At 36.7% G+C, this 20,166-nt stretch overlaps 2 protein-coding genes across 6 annotated transcripts in view; one reads left to right on the top strand and one right to left on the bottom strand.

Annotated features, from left to right (window-relative positions):
* Positions 1-4,817, bottom strand: part of LOC106081285 (muscle-specific protein 300 kDa) — a 315,875-nt gene extending 311,058 nt beyond the window's left edge. For 4 of the 5 annotated variants that reach the window (XM_013243150.2, XM_013243155.2, XM_013243151.2 and 1 more), the window contains exon 1: positions 4,537-4,811. The gene's annotated coding sequence lies outside the window, so the exon portion shown is untranslated. Of the gene's footprint in view, positions 1-4,536 lie in introns of all 5 variants that reach the window. The other variant, XM_059364509.1, reaches the window with a different exon arrangement.
* An 8,547-nt stretch (positions 4,818-13,364) lies between these two features.
* On the top strand, positions 13,365-19,161 carry LOC106081281 (E3 ubiquitin-protein ligase msl-2). Its single transcript, XM_013243141.2, has 3 exons — positions 13,365-15,056; positions 15,116-15,758; positions 18,345-19,161. Exons 1-3 carry the CDS (start codon positions 13,752-13,754, stop codon positions 19,025-19,027), a joined length of 2,631 nt encoding a protein of 876 aa, XP_013098595.2. The 5' UTR covers positions 13,365-13,751; the 3' UTR covers positions 19,028-19,161.
* The last annotated feature ends 1,005 nt before the right edge of the window (positions 19,162-20,166 follow it).

Below are 20,166 nucleotides of genomic sequence, written 5' to 3'. Positions count from 1 at the left end.
AAAAAAACTATTATAGTGGCAACACTTGAAACTATTGCCGGCATCATTTTCGTTTGTTTCACTGGTTTCAATGGTTGGTATTTCTTTATTTATTTGAGAAAAATATATAAAACAATAATTGCAAATAAAGAAACGTGTTTTGGTATGGAAACAAAAACATTTGATTGCTGTCAAATTTCGCTCGTTAACCAATTACAAATTTCAGCGACTATTCCGAAAGCAGTAAAGAATACCAACCCTTACAGCGCACAAAGAGGCTATTACTGATTTAAGGCATGGGCGGATTAATTTCCCCACACTCTTTTCAAACTAATCAACATGCGGATTGAATGCTTAAGTCATGGTCGACATGGAATTACTGATGGTCATTAACAAAATTGTCACTAGAGAAGAGAAGTGATGCTTCTACATCAATATAAAGTAGAGAAAGGAAATAACAGTTCCAAAAGGACAACAAAGCCATGGATCATGCAAGATCTGTACCCAAAGAAGACAATGAGTTACATCTAGTGGCACAGGAAAGGGCTGGTGTATTACGGGATGCTTTAGTACCCAACTGCTCTGAATCATTATCCTCGGTGATCCTGCTTAAGGACAACGTTAGGCTCCACCACCATCTTCTAGAGCCAACAGCATCTGCAATGCAACAACAACAATTAGATGGTAGCGTCATTAGCACAACAACAAAAATTTACCCCTAAAGAAACTACCTTGAGTGGCAATTGCCGTAAATTGAAATGTCAAAGTGGTTTTAGAAATAAACTTTGCTTTACAACTTATCTTCTTCAAATATGCTTTATATTTGTATTTTCATCACTATAAAACTGTTTTGTTGGTTATGTGTGGAATATCCGATCAAAAAAACAACTTTTTAAGATTTGAGAAAAAAAATCACAGCTGTGTTATCAAGCCTTCGACATTTAGATTTACTGCAAAATCAAAACAAAAATAAAAAATTGTACTCAGCTGTTCGCATAACCTCACCTTATAAGTGCATCCTGGAATTACCATATTTTTAAAATTTCTACATTGAGACCCCGGAGGCCACCGTAGCGCAGAGGTTAGCATGTTCGCCTATGACGCTGAACGCCTGGGCTCGAATCCTGGCGAGACCATCAGAAAAAATGTTCAACGGTCGTTTCCCCCTCCTAATGCTGGCAATATTTGTGAGGTACTATGCCATGTAAAACTTCTCTCCAAAGAGGTGTCGCATTGCGGCACGCCGTTCGGACTCGGCTATAAAAAGGAGGCCCCTTATCATTGAGCTTAAAACTTGAATCGGACTGCACTCATTGATAGGTGAGAAGTTTGGCCCTGTTCCTTAGTGGAATGTTCATGGGCAAAATTTGCAAAAAATTTTCATTTTTACATTGAGACCCTGAAATGCTATGCGTACAGCGTACGGTGAATTTTTGTAGGAAACTTCTACAAAGGTATCTTCCTGGTTTTGCAAGCTTTCCTACAAAATTTCAATTGAAAGTTTTTACTACAAAAGTAACCCCAAACAAACCTCATTTTATGACACTGGTAGAAATGTCTTACTTCCGGTATAGGAAAAACACCAAACACATTCATATACTATAGATATGACATGATATTTGAATGATATTCGTAGGAGTAATACCATATGGTGAAATACATGCCAATTTTCAATAGCTTTCCATTTCGATGAATCAGAGAATTCTTAAAATTTCATTTCACCACAAAAGATGTATGTCATGAGTATTTATCCCTAAGTGGTTATATTCAAATAACAGCCATCTCCTATTTTCAAAATGTTTTACTGGTGATTTGGATTTTTATCGTAGAGATGACCACTTTACCATTTAGACTTGATAGAAAACCCATTATATGAATTAGTTACAAATGCAAGATGTTTCCACTATCCTATCGTTAAGACAAACCAGAAGAATAATCTCGTTTCCATCGTCCTTTCTTGTAATAGTTTATTTAAAGGGAAAGGTATGACTTTTGTCAAAACACAAAATGCCATGGAAAATTCGTTTTTAGAAAAAAATTTCATCAAATTTTGTCTGCATAAATAATTTAGTTGAAATTTTGACTTTAAAAAAAATATTATCAAAATTGTCTTTAGAGAAAATGTAGTCGAAATTTTGTATTTAAGTCTAGTACTGACTTCTACATTTCACACGAACAACTGTCAAAACGCACTAAAAAAATGGTAACGAAGATAATGCGAACACATTTCGTACAAGTGGTACTGAGTTCTATGAGCAATCATGAGCAATTCTATGGACCGAATCAACTCCGCTCTAGTACTGATGTCTTTGTTGTGTGTTGTTGTTTGACTTTTTTGTGTTCTGACAAAGCTAAAGAGCTCTTCGGATTTCACAATAATTTAATAGGCATTTTCGCTGTGAATGAAGTCAGTCACAACATTAAAACGGATTTGATTAGTGCTCATTTCGTGAGAATTTAATTACAATTGAAGCGAAATTTATATTGACGCAGCGACATGTCGCTCCTATTTTACTCATAGAACTCAGTGCCACTTTAACGGATTCTGTTCGCATTTTCATTGTCATAATTTTTTTATAATGCGTTTTGACAGTTGCTCGAGGTAGAGTCGAGGTTAGTACTAGGTTTTAGAGAAAATATCGAAATCTTGTATTAAAAAAGAGGCAAATTTTATTAAAATTTAAGCGTTGAGAGAATATGTCGTTGTAAGTTTGTATTTAGATAACATATCGTTTGTCTTTAGAGAACATGTCATGTAGTTCGGCCTTAAGCCTAATACTGACTTTGTTCACAGCGAAAATACCTATTAAATTATTGCGAAATCCGACGGACTCTTCTTTGCCAGAACAGAAACAAAAGTCAAAGAACAACACACAACAAAGACAACAGTATTGAAGCAGAGTCCATTGGTGCCCATTTCATGAGCATTAAATTACATTTGCAATTAAAATTGTTCGAAATTTATCCTCACGCAGCGACATGTCGCTACTATTTAGCTCTTAGAACTCAGTACCACTTGTATGAAAAGTGTTCTCATTATCTTCGTTACAATTTTTTTTGTGCGCTTTGACAGTTGTTCGTGTGAAACGTCGAAGTTAGTACTAGACTTTAAAGGAAAATGAAACTGAAATTTAGCATAAAAATATTTTTTTTAATTTCGTCTCTAGCGAAAATTTTATTTTAAGAGAAAATTTCTTTGACATTTTGTTGTAATATTAAGATAAAATTGGATCAACTTTTTTTTGTTTCATCGAATTTTTTTTTTAAACTTCATAAAATTTTTTACGATAATATTTAGAGCTGATTTCTTTGAAATTAAAATTTATGGCATAAGGCATAGAAACTTTCCTTTAAAAAATTACATCAAAATTTAGTCCATATAAAAATGTTTTTTTTTTTTTTAAATATATATTCTACTACTAGTTCATTTTCATTTTTATGGTTATTTCCTTCATTTTTGCCGGCTCTAAGACTTATGAATCCCATATCCGTTTTAAGGTGAAAAGGAAATGTGAATCATTTGTCCGAAATGACCGAAAATAGCATTCTTAAAATAAAAGTGTATGGGGGGATATGATCTCAAGCCAACAGCCAAAAAAGAACTTATCAACAATTTTTAATATCCACTCAGTATGTGGCGGCGCTAGAAACGATATTTTCCAAAATAAAACCAAAGAAAGGCCATAAAATTCGAATATTTATAAATTCGACTTTTCTGGCCTCCATACAGTTGGCGATAACCACACACCGCATCCATGCAGTGGAGAAGAATGGTTGCTAGGATGGCACGATGGAAGTCCCCGCAGTGAGCAACAGTAGGCCACTCAGCACTTTCTCATGCTACTACACGTACAGAGGAACAACAATTGGGAGCAGAGAAGAAAAAAGAAAACAACCAAAAGATGATGATGTCTTCTGATCATGAACATGGCTGGGAGCAGAAACAAACCAAATCGAACAAGAATCAACAAATTTTCGTCGGCACTCGAGAAGCCAAACGTTGGGCTGGTACGGCGGCAATGCGGTGAGCTGAGGCAAATTATTTTGAATATTCAAAAATAGAAATGAACTCAGTTCGTTAAACTGTGTGCACCAACCAAACAGCCATCAGCATCATCAGCAACGTCTTCAGCACGATACCACAATATTCTGGCCATCAAAAGAAGAAGACTACTAGAGTGGCATTCGCCTGTGCGTCCTACAGCTGTCCCTCGATGCGTCCCGTGTGTTTTCTTGTAATTTCTTCACCACCATTACTTTCGAGAAGAGACTTTTCACTTTATTTTTCTCATCATCATCACACAATGACAGGGTTTTTTTCACAAGAAATTGAAACAATTTTTCCCCTCTTCTTTCTCTTTAAATATTTTAAAAGGATATCTTAAAGGACTTTTGTTTTTTGGAAAGTGGTAAAACATTTGAGATAACTGCCACGCCACTTTGTGCCAAATCCACAAAAATTCCACACTTTGGTTATGTAATTTTAGACTATCACAAATTGATGGCTGGCCAATCACTTTCACTTTGTATCACTGAGCAAGCAAGCAGTTAAATTACCACGTTTTTGCAGCGCGTTTACTGACGTCTCAAGCAATTTTTTTTATCCCGTATTACTTTTTTTTCGAATTGTAACAGACTTTTACTTTCTTCCTCCGTTCTATATGCGACCACAACGACGACGACGACGTGTTTTATTAAAGAAAATGGGGGGAAATATATGTGTGTTTGTTATATGTGTGAGTGTGTGTATGTTTGATCTATGAATTAAAATGAGGAAGATTTGCTATGTATGTGGAACAACGAATCCTCTCGAGAAGAAAAACCGAGAACAACACTCGACGAGTACGAAACACTAACTGATCGACCAAATGAAAATTTCCAATAAGAATTTTCTGAAAATTCGAATCCCCACGCAGAATTTTCACACACTCATTAGACGACAAAGTCATGTCGAACGAAGAGAAAAATCTTCTTCGTATGCAAACGAAGACAAAACACCGCACACTCAAGACAACACCAGCCAGCATTTAAGATGAGCAGCAACATCATCATCTCATATTGCTGTTATTGTCTCACTGAATATGCGAGTATTGGGGCATAATGGGAGGCAAGTGGAGCACATTATAATGACGAAGCAAAAATCTTAAAAAAAGAACAACAACACACAGTATTGAGTATTGGTCAATGATTGATGTTAAGAGTTATGTATAGATCCTGGCCCCACCAAAAGGATTTGCTAAAATATTACTTCAATATTTTTATACCCTCCATCATAGGATGGGGGTATACTAATTTCGCCATTATGTTTGTAACTACTCGAAATATTCCTCTGAGACCCCATAAAGTATATATATTCTTGATCGTCGTGGTATTTAAAATCGAACTAGCCATGTAGTTATTAGTGTAGGTCAGTTGGGATTGTAAATGGGCCATACCGGTCCATGTTTTGATATAGCTGTCATATAAACCGATCTTGAAACTTGACTTCTTGAGCCACTAGAGGGCGCAGTTCGCGCCCGATTTGTCTGAAATTTTGCTCGTAGTGTTCTGGTATCACTTTCAACCACTGTGCTAAGTATAGTTTAAATCGGTTCATAACCTGATATAGCTGCCATATAAGCCGTTCTTGGGTCTTGACTTATTCAGCTTTTAGAGAGCGCAGTTCTTATCCGATTTGGCTGTAATTTTCACGTGGTATTTTGGTATCACTTTCAACAACTGTGCTAAGAATGGTCCAAATCCGTTCATAACCTGGTATTGGTGCCATATAAACCGATCATGGATCTTGACTTCGTGAGCCGCTAGAGGGCGCAATTCTCATCCGATTTGACTAAAATTTTGCATGAGGTGTTTTGTTATGACTTCTAACAACTATGCAAAGTATGGCGCAAATCGGTACATAACCTGATATAGCTGCCATATTAACCGATCAGGGATCTTGACTTCTTGAGCCTCGAGAGAACGCAATTCTCATCCGATTTGGCAGAAATTTTGTACAACGGCTTCTCCTATGACCTTCAATATACGTGTCCAATATGGTCTGAATCGATCTACAGCTGGATGCTGCTCCCATATAAACCGATCTCCCGATTTTGTTTCTTGAGCCCCTACAAGGCGCAATTCTTATCCGAATGGACTGAAATGTTACACAATGACTTCTACAATGTTCAGCATTCAAATCAATTATGGTCCGAATCCGGCTATAACTTGACATAGCTCCAATAGCATAACAGTCCTTAGTCATTATTCTTTGTTTGCCTAAAAAGAGAAACTGCGCAAAGAGCTCGACAAATGCGATCCTTGGTGGAAGGTATATAAGATTCGGCCGGGCGAACTTAGCACGCTCTTACTTAATCTTTCTCCTTTGAGCAAACAAAGCTGATGTTTGGCGAACGTTCTGTGCAGAACAAGACGCTCTATATTGTCAATGGAGAAGAAGTTGAAGTGTGGTCATTGGGATCATATTTAAACACAATAAACTAAGTAAACACATGTCTCCCATAGACATTAGAAATCATGATATCTGCCGCTGGTGTCACGATCAGTGTTGCCATTAATGGTAGGTTCCCACCAAAATTGGTAGGTATTTATTCTTTTGGTAGGCTGACTTAAATTGTTGGTAGAGTGCAGAACCATGGACGTCGAGGTACCAAATACCGTTACAAGGGCCCGTACTGCTTTATATTTCAGTAAAGAACCGTTAGTTCTGATTTTAAATGTAACTGGTACTAATGTTATGGGATCTCTTCCAGATTTTGTAAAATCTCGATAGGAAATGAGACTTTTGTGGTATGGTATGGCAACTACATACAAATATGGCCAGATCTGGTCCATACTCAGATGTTGAGACATCCATGCAACTCACTGTAAAATGGTTCGTAAAGGCGTATTTCTGACCTCAAACATTTAAATCGGGAGATCGCTTAATCCAAACTCGGCACGGTTGTTCAATGAAATCGTGGCAAAATCGCCTCAAGATTTCTTATCAGGTGATCGGTATCAAGATATAGGCCATCTTTGAACGTAAGGCTATAGAGTGATTTCAACAAAAAGACGGACGGACATTTCTAGATCTTATACGAATGACAACGATCTTGTACTTCGTACCATAGCAAATGTATAATTTGATGTGCTCCAAATGCATTGCAAAATTGTGGTGGGCGTAAAAACATATACCGCATTTTTAGCTTGTAGAACATTTGATAGGTTTTATTTGGGTTTGACAGGAATTTTCTTAAATTTTAGTAGGAAATAATTTTCTTGAGTGGCAACACTGGTCACGATATTGACGCTATAGATAACAGTTTTCATTCCTATGTCAATGCCTTACACTATCCCAAAGTAGAAATAAGACACATAGTTTGTTATCTTTCAGGCACTAGATGGTCTTCATCGAAGCGGCAAAGTAGTACGAGAAAGTACATTGAAGCCTGTCTTCCATTCAGTTCTTATTACTGAGAGAAAAGGAAGAGTTCATGAGGAATCGCAATAGGTCACATGGTAGCCTACGCGGATGCTAAGACAAAAATCTTGGCATCATCCTCTTCCAACCTAACCTATCTCCTTGTGATCACAAAGCCTTGGTGATTAAATGTTGAAACCTCAGAAATGTATTATAAATACAGTGGTATTTCGGTGGCCACCGTGGCGCAGAGTTAAGCATGTCCGCTTATGACGCCGAACGCCTGGGTTCAAATCCCAGCATGAACACAAAAAATTTTTAGCGGTGGATATCCGCTTGCTAATACTGGCTACATTTGTGAGGCATCCAGCCATGTTAAACCTACTCTGCTAAGTGGTGTCGCTATGCGGCACGCCGTTCTGACTCTGCATAAAAAAGGAGGCCCCTTATTATTGAACTTAAACTTTAATCGGACTGTTCATTGATATGAGAGAAGTATCCCCTGTTCCTTAATGGAACATTCATAGTAAATTTAGTAGTAGTGCAGTGGTATTTCGCAAGGAATGGTGTACTATAAGTGGATACAGGAAAATATGGTTTCTTTGATTGGCCATTCCATTTAAATGCATTTATTCGATCAAAAGTGTTTTAGTACGGGTTTCAATAAAAGTGCCTAGGTATCTCTATGCTTTGCAAAAATCGATGCAGAAATGCTTTAAAAATTCTTTTGGACAATTTTTTTTTGATCAATACTCAACTAATAAAATTCAGTACACCTCCACCAATCTGTTATCCAAAAAAAAAACCCTTTCCTGCACTTGGTTTACTTTTTCTCTGATTAAATCCTACAGCACTACTGTGGTACAGGGTATTATAGCTTAGTGAATTTGTTTGTAACACCCAAAAGGAGGAGATAAAGACCCATTTATAAGTATACCGATCGACTCAGAATCACTTTCTGATTCAATTTAGCTTTGTCCGTCTGTCTGTCTGTCAGTCCGTCTGTCCATGTTAATTTGTGTCGCAGTTTTCATCCGATCGCCTTAAAATTAGGCATATTTTTCGGGCTAGAGACGAAGCCTACTGAAATTGGAAAAAACGGTTCAGATTTGTATATAGCTCCCATATATATGTTCGTCCGATTTTCAGCAATAATGCAATAAAATGGTCATTTGTTAACCGATTCTCTCGATGTTTGGCAGGAAGGATTTTTTTATGACTCTCGATCGGTTCAGATTTAGATATAGCTTTCATATATATATCGCCCGATTTTCACTCCTAGAGCCACTGCAAGCGCATTTATTGACCAATCTTCCCAAAACTTAATACAACGCCTTCCTCGACAACTGTCACAGTATGTGAGAAGTTTGCTCAAAATCAGTTCAGATTTAGATATAGTTCCCATATATATGTTCGTCCGATTTGCAGTAATATTGCAATAAAATGGTCTTTTGTAAACCGATTCTCTTAAAATTTTGTAAGAAGGATTTTCTTTTGACTCTCGACATAACTGGTGAATTTCATGGAAATCGGTTCAGATTTATATATAGCTCTTATATATATATCGCACGATTTTAACTTCTGGAGTCACAGCAAGCGCATTTATTGACCCATCTTGCCAAAATTTTGCAAAACGCTTTCCTCGCCGACTGCCCCAGTATCTGAGAAGTTTGCACGAAATCAGTTCAGATTTAGGTATAGTTCCCATAAGGATTTCCTTACGACTCTCGATATTACTGATGAATTCCATAGAAATCGGCCCAGATTTAAATATAGCTATCATATATGTATTGTATATTGACAGATTTTCACCAAAAGAACTTCTGCAAGCGCATTATTTGACCAAACTTGCCAAAATTTTGCACGGCGCTTTCCTCGACGACTACCACATTATCTGAGAAGTTTGCTCGAAATCGGTTGAGAATTAGACATAGCTCCTAGATAGCTCCATTCGCAACGAGTGCAGACATCGTTTAGAATTTCTTCCGAACTGCCGGGAAAAAGTTCTACTGGTAAAAAAATGGGTAAGGACAAAAAAAGATAAAAAAACGACACGGAGTTCAGAATTCAGAACTGTGGAAACAAAAGATAGGAAAAAAAACAAAAACTTCCGACACAGAGTTCAGACATCGTTCAGAATTCCTACCTAACTATCGGAAGAAAAATTAAAAAAAAAACATATGACAGGACGTTCAGAATTTTTTCGGAACTGTCGGAACAAAAATTCATAAAGACAAACAGTCCAGAAATCGTTCCGAATTCTTTTCTATGCGTCGGAAGAAAAAATTAAAAAACTGTACGACAAGACGATCAGATATCGTTCGGAACTCTTTAGGAACTATCGGAAAAAAATTCCTACAGACAAGCACTCCAGAAATCGTTTAGAATTCCTATGACAATATGTTCAGAAATCTTTCAGAACTATCGCAAAAAAAAACCCTCAGAAAACCAAACAGAATTTGGAACGATTTCGGTAAGATCTTGCCGGAAGAGTTCAGAATTTGTACAGAAAAGTCTGACATCCGAAATCTGATGAAATTTTAATTTCTTTTTAATTAAGATTGCATTGCAGGATATTCTCCGGCTTTAGAAAATTGTTTAATCCTTTCTATTTAAAGAATAGTATAGCAAAAAAAAAAAAACATTTAAGTCATCAAAAGTGTGTTGTTGCTAGAAGCATTTGACTGGTTTCCCGTATCGCGATGTTATTTTCAACCAAGAAAAATCATCAGCGGGAGATGTGAAATGGAGTAGGTTGTAAAGCACACATCTGAATTTGAACAGGGCTCTTTAAGTCGATTTGATACATAATCGCAATAGAAACAAATCAAATCTTACTTCCCTTATTCATATCCAACTTATCCAACGATGCCAATAGCAACCAAAAACAAACACCTTTTGCAAGTCTTTTGTTCTTCGCACGGCAATCGCCCAACGGTTGATGCTGCCAGTGCTGTTTTTTTTTTTGTATAGGCAGTGACCTACATCACATGCGACGTGCCTTTCGTTTGGTTTGTCTGTTTGCGCTTTCTCTTTTCGGTCTTCAAATCTTATTGAGATTCCATTGCAGGATAGTGTCCGGATTTACCCCATTGTTTAATGCTTCCTATACAAAGAATAGTATAGCAAAAAAAAACAGCATTTTAGAGTTTTGTTGTAAAAAATGCATTTCTTTATTTTACTAGCCATAGGATGGGGTATACTCATTTTTAGCCATAGGATGGGATATACTCATTTCATCATTCCGTTTGTAACACCTCGAAATATTCGGATAAGATCCCATAAAGTATAAATATCTTGATCGTCATGACATTTTAAGTCGATCTAGCCATGTCCGTCCGTCCATCTGTCTGTCAAAGGTACGAATACTTTCAAAAAATAAAGCTAGGTACATGAAATTTTTAGCTAACACTTCTTATATTAGTTATACTTCTTCTTATTTTATTAATACTTATTATATTGATAATAAATGGGCCAAATAGGTCCAAGTATTGATATAACTGCCATATAAACCCATGGTACAATTAAGAGGTAGTGTCATTAGCACAACAACAATACGCTACCCGCTAGAAACGATCTTGAATGGCAAATGACGTAAATTCAAATGTCAACGTGGTTTTAGAAATAAACTTCGTTTTACAACTTATCTTCTTCAAATGTGATTTATTTTTGTATTTTCATCATTATAACACTGTTTTGTGGCTTATGTGTGAAATACCGGATGAAATAGAGCATCCCGTTATTTTAGAAAAAAATCACAGCTGTTATCAAACCTTTGACATTTAGAAAAACAACAAAATCAAAACGAACCCCAACCTGGGGATTTGGATTTTTGAGTTACTAGTATGACTTCCAACAACTGTGCCAAGTATGCTCTAAATCGGTTCTTAACCTGATATAGCTGCCTTATAAAGCCATCTCTCAATTTGACTTTCTGAACCTCTGAAGAGTACAATAATTACTCGATTGCCTGAAATTTTTAAGGTTGTATTTTCTTATGACTCTAACAGCCATAACAAGTACGGTCCATATCGGTCAATATCTTTATATAGCTCATAACTATTTGAAAATCTCCTTAAAAAAACTTGACAAATGACATCCTTGGTGGAGGGTATGTAGGATTTGGACCGACCGAACTTAGCATGCTTCTACCTGTTTTTTTTTATTCTATGGCGGTATACATACCACTGTAATTATGGATTGTTTGAGCAGTTATTTTACGGCACACTCAAGGACCATACAATACGAACGTTCGACATTGAAATATTGATAGTGTTCGTAAGCTTGAAATTTAACACAGGTGCTCTTTTTGATCGACTATAGCTCAAAGGTCTGGGCGGGCAACTGGACAGGGAAGTCTCCAAGCTTGTTTCTCTCTCCAATCAGTTGCCAACATGGTCTGGTCTAGGAACCAGCTGGCCTTCGTTGTCGTAAACTTCTTTTCTAACGGTCGCTTACTTATTGCTACCGAAGGTGCTTTCCGCGCTCGCTTTTAAATTCCTCCTTACAGACTCGTTCCTAGCCATAATTCGATTCGGTCGTGGGTTAACTCATTTCGCGAGTGTATAAGTGCCGCTTAATCCAAAAGTTTACTTCAACGGAATAATGGCTCCTTATTTTTTTTTTTTTTTGAAGAAAACTAACGCGCAGTTACCTTTAATGCAGCTCGTTTAACATCATGGAGGAATCTTTTCATCCAAGCCTCAAAAAATTTGTAGCGATAACATTTCTCCGACGGCCTCATCTCTCTCGTAGGCGATCTCCAATCGCCCGCACGCTCTCCAGATTTTAGTATGTACGATTTCTTTTTAATGGATTATGTGAAATCCCTTGATATGCTGCAAAGAGTGGATATGAGTTTCAAAAATCGGCTTTATCAGTGTATGGGGGTCGCCATTTCCGCGATGCGATCTTCAAGATATTGGGAAATTGTATTCTCAAATAAAAAGTAATTAAAACAATAACTGAAGTAATTTTGTTTTTATTAATCCTTATTTACTTCTTTATTTACTTATTTAAGAAAATTGATTATGATAATAAATTATGATAAAAAATAAAAACGTAGCTAAAATCTAACAACTGAATTCTCCTATTTTGCAAAATTTTGTTGAAATTTGTGCAATTGTGACCTTAAACAATAAAGCTTGGATAACTCCCTAAGTAAATATGACCCCCATAACAACCGATCCTGGATTTGACTTCGTTACCTCTATTTATACTATGATTTGGTTTCTTCCAAGTTGTCCAAAATTGTTAATATTTTTTATATAAATGTTTCGATCGAATTGGAGGTCACCGTATCGCAGAGGCACTAACACTGAACGCCTGGGTTCGAGTTCCTGGCGAAAACATCAAAAAAATTTCGGCGTTGGTTATTCCCAGGCAACATTTATGATATATTGTACCATGTAAAAACGTCTCCTCAAAGAGGTGTTGCTCTGCGGGACGCCTTTCGGACTTGGCTATAAAAAAAGGACCCCTTATCATTGAGCTAAAACTTCAATCGGACGGCACTAATAAGAAATTTGACCTGCTCCTCAATGGAATGTTCATTTGCAAATATTTCGATTCAGCCATACTTACCTCGCTTTCAAGCAAATCGATTTTCTATTTCTATATTTCAATAATTTGAACCAATGTTCTGCCGCCGTTAAAATAATCCATACGTCAATGCAACACGAACTACTTTTTAAATATTTTTCCAATTGAACTTGATTTGCTATCAGAAAATACCTAAAATAACTAATGTAGCTACTCATACTTGATGATAGACATACTAAAATCGCCACAACACATATTCCTTTAGTGCCTTGCTCTACTGCTCAATATTAACAAACATGAGCCACGTCTCATGCGAAGAACAAACAGATCTGGCAGGCGCGGAACGTCAAACGCTTTGATTTAAGTTTCAATGCGATATGCCATAAAATCATACTTCGTTTTTACATCTCTGGCGAAAAGGCGATAGAAAAGAAATGCCAAAAACAATAAAAAAATACAAAAAATAATCGGCAAAATATTTGACAAAATTGGACAAAATAATTAAAAGTTTTGTGTAATTTAATTTACTAGCAACAGCTGCGTTTTAAGAATAAAAACCGTTCTCCTTCGTCTTATTTCTCAACGTGTTGCGTTTTGGTGAACGGATATCTGAATATCTACGGGAAATAATTTTTAGATTTTTTGGTATACGAATAAAATGCAGGCAATGAATGAATTGGAATTGTTTTAGAGAACGCATTTGAATTGCTGTTGTCTATGCCACTGACCGTAGTTCAAGTTTTTGTGTTCTCCTGATTGATTGCTCTATGTGCTGTTGATTGGGTTTCGTCTGTCTCTCTGTCCATCATACTTAGTTTCTTTCGTTGCTATGAATGCTGTCACTGTTTATGTAAATGCGGCCAAGCTAGTTCTACAGTCCACAGAATCTACGAACATTTCCTCCAACAATGAGTTGCCCCGTCAATTACTGAGTCTTCGCCAGTTACTCTCTTGCGTGGTCTGCTGCCGTCTAGCCAATGATCCCTATTCGCCCAACCATGGTCATTGTAATCACACTGTGTGTCGTCTATGCGTGCGTGGACAAAAGAACCTGCATCCGAGCTGTGCTCACTGCAGGGATAATCGTGACTTTAAAACATACGATGAGAATAAGCAGTTGCGTTGCCTGTTGGTGTGTTACAAAAGCTTATGCGAACATTTACGCAGCAGCTCAGTATTCCCGCTGCTGGCAGGCAGAAAATTGTTGCAGTACAACGTAATGACACCTGTGTTAAGTATGCCCCAAATGTCACTGCAAGATTTGATTGTAGAAGGTGCCAGCTATGATGACATATTATCTACTTTCACAAAGGATTTGCCAAAACCACCAGCCTGTGTTTATACGCCTCCTCCCAAACAGCAGCCACAACAGCCTCAAATGCCGGCTTTGGTCGTGCCCCTATCAACAACGGCTGCTACTCCTTTGGCACCTCTTACACAAAACATAAAAAGTTCTGGCATAAGTCAAGCAGCGCCCAAAGCTGCAACACCTCCAACATCAGCGAGTGGACCAATTTCCAGTCTACCTTTAACACATGTACCCAAGGTTAAAGTGGAAACATCTACACCGGCATTTAAGTCCCTTTCTCAAACTGTAGCTCCTCCCTCGGTGACAAATGCAGTCCCGGTATCGCAGCAAAGTACCACAACCTACAGTCATCCCCATTTGATTCAGCTAAATCAGCTCAAAAATGCTGGCAATATAACATATATTGGACCAAACACAAGGGGAATTGTGGTGCCCATAGTTTCGTCGTCAGGGACAACGGCGGTGCCTTTATCCATAGCTTCCGCTAGGTTACTGAACCGGCAACTTGCTCAAGCCAGGGAACCCACGTCAGTCTCCTCATCATCCATTGAACCGCGACCTCAACTGACGACTTTTAAAGTTTCCCTGGCTCCGACACAGCCCACAAAAACAGTTTCCACCTCACTGAACTCAACCGCTTTTAACTCCTCAACATCGTTAGCTAATTCTGTTTCAACAGCCACCGTAACATCACAAATGCGAAATCCTCCTCCAATCAAAACGGTTTCAAATGGCTCTGCCATGTATTCTGTATTATATACAGGCATTGGTAATAAGATAACAATCAAAAGGAAAACTGATGGTGATGAGGATGCCACACAAAAGGTTTGTACTATAGAATTTCAAAGTTCAAATTCAATATTTAAAGTTTATTGCTTTTGCAGAGAACTACCGCGACTTTAGCTCCTAACACAGCTACTCTGTTGCGGCCATTGGCCAAAAATAATAACAAAAAACGTGGCTGCCGTTGTGGCAATACTACAACGACACCCGGCAAGTTGACTTGTTGTGGACAACGTTGTCCATGTTACGTGGATTCCAAATCGTGTATAGGCTGTAAATGCCGTGGCTGCCGTAATCCTCATCGGGCCGATGGAATGAAGGTTCGACCTGTAATACCAGAACTTGCGTGCTATGAAATTCAAATGGCGGATGATAATGGAAATGTTAATGAGTTGCCCATAGCTACAACGTCCGGAAGATTAGCACCCCATAATGGCGATAGTAGTGGTGATATTTCAATGCAATCAGAAAGGCTCGACATAAAACCATCAGTGGTAGTCTCTGGCCCATCATCACTCGAAGGCACGACACATTTGATGCACAGGAGTTTGCAACAAACTCCTAGAAGTAGTCCTTTGTCTAATATGACCACATCCACAGTCTCTGTAAGTAGAACACAATCCTCCATTGGGTCATCATCCTCTGCTGCCACATCAACAGTAACAACGCCGGGAAACATAGTTCAATTGGATCAAATGCAAAGGGAATCTCTATTGATACAAAATGCTGAGGGTAAATTCCAAGGTAAGTTTATGTCAGGAATTTCAATATAGAGGTGTAAGCTAGAGCGGGTAAAATCGATATTTAATTTTTTGACTGAATATCGATTGATATTTTTCCGATGGATACTATCGCAAAAGTTAAACTTTTTGAAAAAATAAGCAATCCGACACTGAATGTATCCTTTAAGACACATTGCGCCTATAGAGGGCGCAATTTTCATCCGATTAAACTAACATTTTGTACAATGATTTCTCTCGTGACTTCCATCTGACTTTTTTAACCTTTATTTTATTTGGTCTGTGCATTGATATTGCTTCTATATAAATCGATCTCCTGACATTTACTTCTCATTTTCGTTTGAAATATAAGTGATGGGAATTAACGATAGTATCAATTTTTATTATTAAAACTATCGAAAATATCGAATGTTGCGATTATCGATAGTTTGCCAGTGTTAGCGTAAAATTTGTTGCTATGTGACTTAAACCACGTTTACACAGATCATTAAAATCATCAGTCTTCCCTATATAAAATCATCTGAAGAGGGCCTTAAATTCGGTTTTAAAGAACATGGTAAACATTAAAAAAGATAAATAGAAACCCCTTATGCCTTTTTCAAAAAAATTGTAAGTTCAAATTATTGGAAATTTTTAAAATTTTCAAAAAAAAATTTCATTTACCCAAGTGAAATATAAATGATTACAAGTTTTCGAAATTTTCCATTTTATTTAAGTTTTCTAATTAAATTATTTTTTTGAAAAATCTAACCTTGAGCATTTAACTAAAAATATGATTAAAATTTTAATTGATCAAATTAAAAATATTTTCAATTTTTCGAAGAACTTTGCTTTCTATTTTTTTTTTTTGTCATGGAAACGTTTCTCTAAAAAATTTAATTATTTTTACAAATCTTCCAAGGTAGGTGATGCCCGATGGGGGGAGGTTATTTTGGCATTTGCTATTTTAGGGTGGGCGGCACTTTAGATACTTAGCTACCAAGTTGAGATGACAGATTGTAAATCTACACGCAAATACTTTTCATTTCTGCTAAAGAGGATTTTTGGGGATCGATTTGCCACCCGATTCATATTCTACACCATAATACTTTTCATTTGAGTCTCATATTGTCATGATTTGGGGGTTTTTGAGGTGAAAATATCTAAATCATTCTACCTCGTCGGTGAACATTTTAAGAAATTTGGTTCACCCGATTTCAGCGCAATTTTGAGAGCTATAATTCAATCCGTTCAGAAGGTACCATTATGTATTTATTAAGTTATACCTGTATCGCAAAATTTCAGTCTCTAGCTCAATCCGCCCTTTTTGTGCCATTGTAGCATTACATCTTTTTTTTTGCTTTTTTTTTCATTTATTAGTCTAGGCCTAAAGAAAGAACCAAATGGTACCAATTGCGGTAATAAACATAAACACACATCAATGAGCTCTGTCCGATTTAAGCTTAAGCTCAATGACAAAGGGCCTCCTTTTATAGCCGAGTCTGAACTGCGTGCCGCAGTGTGACACCTCTTTGAGAAGAAATTATTATTTACATGGCATAGTACATCACAAATGTAACTCTCTCGGCTATGCTAGGCTGGCGTCTGCTTTTTGTACTTTAATGAAAAAATTTCCAAAAACGGATATAGTCACGCAATTAAGTGGACTTATGTTCCAAAATTCTGAGCTTTAGCTCAATCCGTTCAGAAAGTACCAAAATGGTACATATTGCGGTACTACAACGTACCGATTACGATGGTGGTATTCAATTTGTTAACTTACCTTTAAAATTTGCATATATAAAGCATTTTTGTGAATATTTTGAAACGCTGCGGCCATGATTCTAACAAATATGTTTATTTTGATAATACATTAAATGTAAAGGTAAATTAATTTTTTTCTTTTATTTTAAAACTTTGTTAATTTGTACAATAATGTAAATAATTTGTTGCCAGCTTGCCTCATTTGATGCCTTTAAAGCGCTGAGATAAAAAAATCATAGACATAGTAAACTATGTACAAATAAATTTTATAAATAAAAAAACCTACATTTTCTCCCGTCTTTAGTACAAATTTTTCTTTCCATCCACATTATTTGGCAATAATTGTCTTTCATCCAGAATTTCGGTGTTCTAACCCTTCGCCCTGTGCGAAGTTCGCTTAATTCGTACCTTTTTGGTACTTTTTACCAACTAAATGTACAAATGTCCAACCCCAAATTAAATCTCCCAACTTAGGTTGATATAGTGTAATAATGTCCCAAAATTCAAGTCCACTAAACCCTATTTTTTCGATACGCTTTCAATTTGGGCGCATATATTTCTCATATTTCTGGCCGTTTCGGTACACCAAGGTAAACTGTTACCATTTTCGTACTATTTGGTACTTTTTTGTACCTTAACGTAAGAATAACAACAAATCCCATTTTATATCGCCTCGCCCACAACCCAAGACCAACATTCGTGCAAAATTTAGCCGAAGCTTTAGCTGTTTGAGCTGGGCATTGATCAGTCAGTCAGTCAGTCAATCAGTCACGGAACGCTTTTATATACAGAGATATAAAATAAGTTATAGTACATGTTCTCTTTGCCTTGTGTTGTTTTTTTATAGTGGTTAATTTGTTTACAACTGGGACGGGACAGTCGAATCAAGTCCCAGGACTACAAAGACTACAAACACTACCTCAAACTGTGGTTTCAGTTTCCGGCAGCAACAATTTCATATTGCCCGCAACGATAAGCACAACTGCTGCACAGACCAACACCAACATTTTACAATCTCAACATCAACTATTCCATAGTCAACAACAACACCAACAGCAACAACAAGCGCAGCATCAGCAGCAACAAATTCAACATATACATCAGCCATTATCAGCCCAGCGAATTGCCAACACAACACTACCTTTGCAGTTTCAACAACAACTTAAGCAGAACATTATCACTGTCCATGCCCACACAATAGGAACAAATGCCACTGCTAATACCTCACCGGCCACAGCTTCGGTTTTGACTCCTTCCTCGTCTCCCGCCCCCACCACAGCCACGCTTACCTTAGCTCCTTTGGTAATCAATAATACACAAAATCAAACCTCAACCACAACTGAAATGCTAGAGGACACCACAGACATGGGTCAGCGCTATACAAATATTATTGTATCCTCCTCCTCCTCGGCCACCAGTATCAATTCCGGAACAACCAACTCAACTGTAAGAGATGTAGTTAGCTCTATGCCAGTTGTTTCTTTAAGTTCTTCCATCAATTTAAAAGCATTGGACAGTTCAAATGTTTAGATATGTTTCGATTCAGCCATTTGAATGGGCAACACATATCAAGTTCAAACACTTATTTTGCTCAAACACAAAATCATAAGCCTAGAGGGGCATTTGTAAGTTTTGGTGTACATCAGGGTTCCTCGATACAATATAATCTAGCTACCAGACCAGCATTTCCACATTTTGCAACTTTCCATGAAGAGACCAAAAACATGCATTGATTGTAGATGATAAACACTAAGGCAACTCAAGGAGTTTTGAAAGGCATGCTAAAAAAACAACAACAAAAAAACTCGAAAAGGAGCAGCAGCAGCAGCAAAGAAAAGTAGTACATATTTAGATTACAACAAAAAACAACTAACAGATCAACAAACCTAACACATATACGTAGAATAATATTTACTAAGTCTTTATCTAACACACACCCACACACACATATATATATACACACATACATCAATATATAAATATATAAAAATAACGCTAGGGATCAGTTTAGTAGTAGTTTTCATTCACCTCTCGTTCGTCCTCCATTGTTTATGTATTCCCCTATCCAACGAAGAAGAGCTAATGGGAATATGTCGTCGCGTGTAAAACAAACAAAACTATGTTTCTCGAGTCCTTTATTATCTCAGCAAATTGTTAGAATGTAGTAAAAGAAAAAAACTCTACAAATTTTATCTCCATCATAATTTGCCTTAGCATTTTTGTGTTTTTATTTAGAATATTTTTTACATTAGCTTGTGGTTTTTATTTTAAATATTTTTTAATATGAGAGAATTTTATGCAAAGATATTTAAGATATGATCTGTTTTTTATTTGCTTTGCGACTTTTGCTTTAATTATTTTTTACAATTAAATTTCCAATTACCCATAAGTGTTGCTTATTGCCTATTATGATTAAGTATTTAAAAATTTATTAAGGAAAATGGAAAACAACAAACAGCCCAATGAGAAAATATTTATTCGTGAGAAATATACATACATACATTTTTGAATAGTGTTCAGTTAATTCATAAGTAAGTAAGATCGCAATAACTAATTTTCAATTAGATCGACTAATAATAAAAACGGAGATTTTAGCTAAAAAAAACACACAAACCTTGTATTGAGTTTTTGCTTTTCCACTGGGAGGAATTCAGCATAACCTGCCAAAT

Source organism: Stomoxys calcitrans, chromosome 3, assembly GCF_963082655.1.
Source record: "Stomoxys calcitrans chromosome 3, idStoCalc2.1, whole genome shotgun sequence".
Lineage (NCBI taxonomy): Eukaryota > Metazoa > Arthropoda > Insecta > Diptera > Muscidae > Stomoxys > Stomoxys calcitrans.
The sequence above is the reverse complement of the archived record's forward strand: the minus strand, read 5'-3'. Positions and strand labels throughout refer to the sequence as shown.